The 5814-nt window shown below is 35.0% G+C and overlaps 1 protein-coding gene across 1 annotated transcript; it reads right to left on the bottom strand.

Annotated features, from left to right (window-relative positions):
* Positions 1-497: 497 nt before the first annotated feature.
* On the bottom strand, positions 498-2639 carry croc (forkhead box protein crocodile). Its single transcript, XM_075306206.1, has one exon. The coding sequence runs from the start codon at positions 2556-2558 to the stop codon at positions 903-905; it is 1656 nt and encodes a 551-aa protein (XP_075162321.1). The 5' UTR covers positions 2559-2639; the 3' UTR covers positions 498-902.
* Between the last annotated feature and the right edge of the window lie 3175 nt (positions 2640-5814).

Raw genomic sequence — 5814 nt, 5'->3', positions numbered from 1 at the left:
TGACAGACAGACAAATCAGTAATTTTGTGGCGATCGTAATACAATAAAAACGGTACATTGAAAATTGTCATCATTGTCATACATTGTCCGGCTTTTGCTAAAAAATCTGAATATTTTTCAAATTAAGTTATAACAACAAACAAACTGTTTGTTGATCCCTTTTAGAAGCTTTTAAGGATATTAATGAAAGGATTATAAATATAACGAAAAAAAAATTTTTAGTTCTTAGAAATGCTAAATGCTGAATAGCCTAAAAATTTTACGAAGTGTTATTCGCCAGACCATGATGCCGACTGATTTTTTAGCAAATTTTTTTTTTCCATGAGTCTACATTGGAAACACTTGCAAATACTGAGGAATTATTAACAAAATCGATATAAACTTTGAAAGTATTTTTGAAAAATTATATCAAAATGCTAAAAATCTTCACATTTATTCCGAAGAGTTCAACAACTGCATAAGGCAAAACTAACCTGGATTTTAAATTTTTTTTTTATGAAATTAATATAAACCAAAAGATTTCAAATTTTGTAAAGAAAAAAAAAACGTTTAAAAATCATTACCACAGTGTTCCAAAAACCATCTGCAAAGTATTTCATCTAGCACAGTGTTTTAGGATATTTTTCTTTAGCTGAGTATTTGCTTATTTCATGTTCATTTTTACACGATCATTAATCAAAGATCCTTCACAACGAATCTATTTACATTTTTCTATACAGGGAACAGGGTGATGTATCAGCAGATCAATTATATCCAAAGTGAATCCGCATTCCTCAAATTCCTTCAAGGACCAACTGCGTGTCAATCCTCAACGGTTCAGTTCGCTCGAATGGCGCAAATCCAATGAAGCTCTTAACTCATTGTGGCATTAAATACCAGGCGTTGATGCCATGCTGCCATTCTTAAACTCCATATTTAATACCATAATCTTGATAATGACCAACATGTGAACGATAATGTGATAGATTGCTAAGATTACTGAGATTGCCCAAATTCCCGCTTAGATGATGATGATGGTGATGATGTGAACTGATTAGAGCAGCGGCAGCAGCATTTGAGGCAGCAGTTACTGGCGGGGCTGGAGGACTAGCCGATTGTATACTACCCGCTGGACTCCCTGTATCCATATGGCATACTTGATTTTGTTCAAAGATCATATCACGAAAACCCAAAGATGTATGGCCTGGTACAAGACCACCACTAATCACAGAATTGGGACTACTGGTCACCACTGAGTGACCATTGTTATGGCTATGGCTACCGTTATTCGTTTGATGCAGGTGATTGGCGTTGCTGTTGTGGCTATTGCTACCACCATTTGTGGGCGTATTATTCACGGAGGTATTAATCGGTTCCGAGGGTGGAGTTTCGGGGGTATACCAACCACCATGAGCTGGTCCATGGGGTGTTGAAATGGTTGTGGGTGAATTGCCGGAATTAGAGGTGGTCGTTGTCCCCGAACTGATACCGCCCAATTGAACACCATTGTGACTGGCCCCTCCAGGTGTCAAAGGATGACCGTGGGGAACATGATGATGATGCCTCAATTGCTGGGCATGATGAGCAGCGGCCGCATGATGGGCATGCATTTGTGTTGAGGCAGCCACACTAAGATTTTCATCGTTCAAGGCATGATGGGCATAAGGATAGGCGCTATGATGTAAACGGGGATTGTAGACATTCATGAGGGAATCCACAGTAAAACCAGGATGATCCACTGCCCCAGCAGCGGTAAGATGATTCATTTGGGCCAAACTATCATGGCAGGAATTGAGGACACTAAGACCGGCAGCGGTCATACTATCTTTACCGGTTAGACAACCCAAATCCATACCCAAAGGTTCCTTCTTGAAATGATGGGCAGCATGATGGGCATGGTGGGCAGCATGGGCCACATGGGCATGGGCATGAGCAGCCATATGTTTCGCCTCAATTAATCCATTGGCGGTCATTATCTTCAGAGGTTTCATTTCGGCCAATTTCTCATTCATCATGGCCTGACGTTTCATAGCTTCTTCCTTTTCGCGAAGAACATCTTTTTTCTTGAAACGTCTACGGCGCCTCAAAAATGAGCCATTATCGAACATATTATAAGAATCAGGGTCCAGAGTCCAATAGGATCCCTTACCGGGTTTCTTGTCGTCACGGGCAACTTTGACAAAACATTCATTTAGGCTTAAATTATGACGTATGGAATTTTGCCATCCCTGTTTATTGTCGCGGTAATAGGGGAATCTTTCCATTATGTATTGATAGATGCCATTTAGGGTCACTTTCTTATCGGCGGAATTTTGTATGGCCATAGCAATGAGGGCTATATAGGAATAGGGCGGCTTGACAATTTCCTTATTTTGATGAGGGGCTCCTAGACCATAGGCTGAGGCAGGATAAGAATAGCGGGAGTATTGATCATAGGCATAATGGGCGGCAGCAGCTGCTGATGCTGTGGACATGGCTCCGGCGGCTGCTGTAGCGGCGGCAGCTGCTGAACTGGGATAACCGGCGGTTTGGGCATAGTGCCGTGAAAATGAATTTTGATCGGTGAACAGGGTATGCATGGTGCTGATGTTGGGTGATATTGTTATTTTTTGGAGTGGTATTGAAGTTAGAATTTTCCAAAGCTGTTAATTGGTTATTGAGTTTTTGAAAATGATGGAAATTTTTTTCTAAATTTTCTTGTGCATCATTCAAAAAATTTTTTTTTTTTTTTAATTTTTGGTAAAAATTATTTAAATCACTTTATTATTGTTATTTTATTATATTATTTTTTGTTATTTTAGTTATAAGAGCTTTGAGTATTTTCACTTATTTTTAACTTTATAATTAAGCAGTCTTTATTTTGCAACAAATAAAAATTCAACACTTTTCTTTAATATTTAAAAATTTTCTTTAATATTTTCTAGTAAGTCAATTTCCTTATAGAATTTCAATTTTTTCCAAAATTATTTGTTTAGGTTTTTTTTGGCAAAAATATCAACTTGTCTCGACCAAACACATTATTTATTTGTATTCTTGTCTTCGATGTGTTTTTATTATTTTTTTCTTTAATTTGCCCATAGGCATGAGACTCACAAGAAGTGTATAAAGCAAATAGAATTTTTTTTTATTACACCACGAACCGTATATAGGTTGTTATTCTTTTTTTCTATTTGATTATTTTTCTTAAGCGACGCTGACTGTATATGAAGGGGGTTATTGTGCGTTATGAAGACCACAATGCGCTATATTGCGTTCGGTTTAGTTACACGTCCGAATGTCTAAATGAGAATGAATCTGTGACTGAAACAACATTTGCCATGAGTCAGTATGGATACATGAAAATCTCTACAGACAGAGCACCCGCACAATCAATAGAGTCGGTGGGTATTGTGTGCTGAGTTTATGCGTTTTTTGTTAGTGTGTGTGTGTGTGTGTAATAATCCAGCCATCCTAAACAGCCACTCACAGCCTTATTTGCTTTTATTGGGCGATCGTAGAGTAGAGTAGAATGAGTGGTGGCTTTACTTGTGCATTTTGAGGGTTAGTTGTTGTTAGAGTTGTTATATGCGTAGGGGTGTTTGTATAACAGTGTTAAATGTTGTTGTTTTCATAGCACAATTTCACCACCATCACCAATACTACCACTAATGGCACTAGCAGTAGCTGAGCAGCAGAGCAAAGAAACTACAGTTGCAACAACAACAACTAAAACTCTCTTTTTCTCTCACTAACTGCGAAAGAGTGGGGGGGATTAGTTTTTCTCTTTGGCATGGAAAAATATTTTCTCTAGCTCACAATGTACACAGATATTTGGGAAGTATTGACAAACATACAAACATGCAATAGCCTTTGGAAACATATAGTATATGTACGTGTAGATGTAAAACAACAACAAGAAATTATAACACACCTTATTATTCACAGCTACTGTTATCCTATATACATTACTGTTGTTGTTATTATAATTTTTGATTAGTGGCTATTGAGAGAGGTAGTAGTGTGTTTGTTGTAATACTCCCTTATTCATTAGGGGTTTGCTGGCCACACACACACACGCACACACAAAACAAGAACAACAAAAATTACCACAAATATTGTATTTGGCCCAAGCAGTTGCCGCCATTCATGATTTCATTTTTTTCATACCCCTGCAAAGAGTAGTCAATGATATGTATGTATGGGTGAAATGAGTGTAAATTGGCTTACCAACTATTGTGTGTGTGTGTGTGTGTGCAAAGTAGAATCTTCTCTATGCACTATTCTGTTTGATATCATACTCAGTGAGTTTTTTTTAACTTATTTTTTTTCAATAATTTATTTTGGTATTCCCGCCTTTCTTATTACCATTCCTACAAGTATGTGTGTGTGTGTTTGTTTCTCTTATTTTCTTGTTGTTATTATTGTTTAGTTTCTTCACAACCTTTTTCGGTTTGTTGTTGTTGTTGTTGTTGAACTCTCTAACCGGTTTCACTTGTAAAGCCGTCATTGTGATTGTGTTTTTATAAAAAACAAGTTTAAACAAAAATGCCATCTTTTAAAAAGGGACAAAATAAAAAGAAATGTGCTAATGGTGCCATGGTATCCATTCGAATATTGTTAAGATCAATGTAAGTGGAGCAGAAGCTTATAAAATGAGAACAAGTGAAAATATCATTTTCCGTAAATTATAGTGGTGTACATCTTCGCGATTTGTTTTCAGCCCTTAAATATAAACTGAAAAAGTAAAACTAAAAGAAGTAAAAGAAGCCAAAGTTTACAGAATATTAAGGATTTCTTTAAAGTATAGAAATTTTAATTAAATAAAAGTTTTAAGGATATTAAGGATTTCTTTAAAGTATAGAAATTTTAATTAAATAAAAGTTTTAAGTAAACTTCTTATTTAGCTTATTCATTAAAGTTGAGATATCTTTGAAATGTTGTCAAAGACATAAGACTTTAATGAACGGAAACAAAATTCCAAAGATGAATATCCTAAATTAAATAAAAAATTCTTATTAAACTCCTTAGCTTTGTCATTAAATTGATCATAGTCATCTTTAAAATGTCATTAAAATCTTATGTCTTTATAGTTAGGCAAATTTTCATTAATACAAATGAAAAACATTTTTGGTTTCAAGAAACCATGCTTTAATTAACTGAAATTTTGTCTAAAAATTGTCTAAAACTGTGCAAAAAAAAAAAATAGTTACGTGGTATTAAAGATTACGCAGCCTAAAATTTAGTATGCACAATTTATACAATATTAAGAAAAAATTTCTTTAAAATAATGAAATTTTAATCAAACGAAAGTTTATAATATTTGTTTCAAAAAATTGTCTTTTGTCAGTGTCGTATGTCTTTGAACTAAGGCAAATTTTCCTTAAAGTAGAGAAAAAAACATTTTTTATTTAAAGAAATCGTTGATCCAAACAGCCTATTAAAATAAATAAAAAATCTTATAAAAACTAAGTTGTCATAAAAAGAAAACAGAAATCGTCTTTAAATTAACTAAAATATCGAATCTTTCGATTTATGATAAAACAAGTAAGGAAAGTCTAAAGTCGGGCGGGGCCGACTATATTATACCCTGCACCACTTTGTAGATCTAAATTTTCGATACCATATCACATCCGTCAAATGTGTTGGGGGCTATATATAAAGGTTTGTCCCAAATACATGCATTTAAATATCACTCGATTTGGACAGAATTTGATAGACTTCTACAAAATCTATAGACTCCAAATATAAGTCGGCTAATGCACTAGGGTGGAACACAATGTTAGTAAAAAACAAGTATATAAAGCAGTAAATTCGACCGGGCCGAATCTTAAATACCCACCACCATGAATCAAATAT

This window comes from Haematobia irritans, chromosome 4, assembly GCF_050003625.1.
Source record: "Haematobia irritans isolate KBUSLIRL chromosome 4, ASM5000362v1, whole genome shotgun sequence".
NCBI lineage: Eukaryota > Metazoa > Arthropoda > Insecta > Diptera > Muscidae > Haematobia > Haematobia irritans.
The sequence above is the reverse complement of the archived record's forward strand: the minus strand, read 5'-3'. Positions and strand labels throughout refer to the sequence as shown.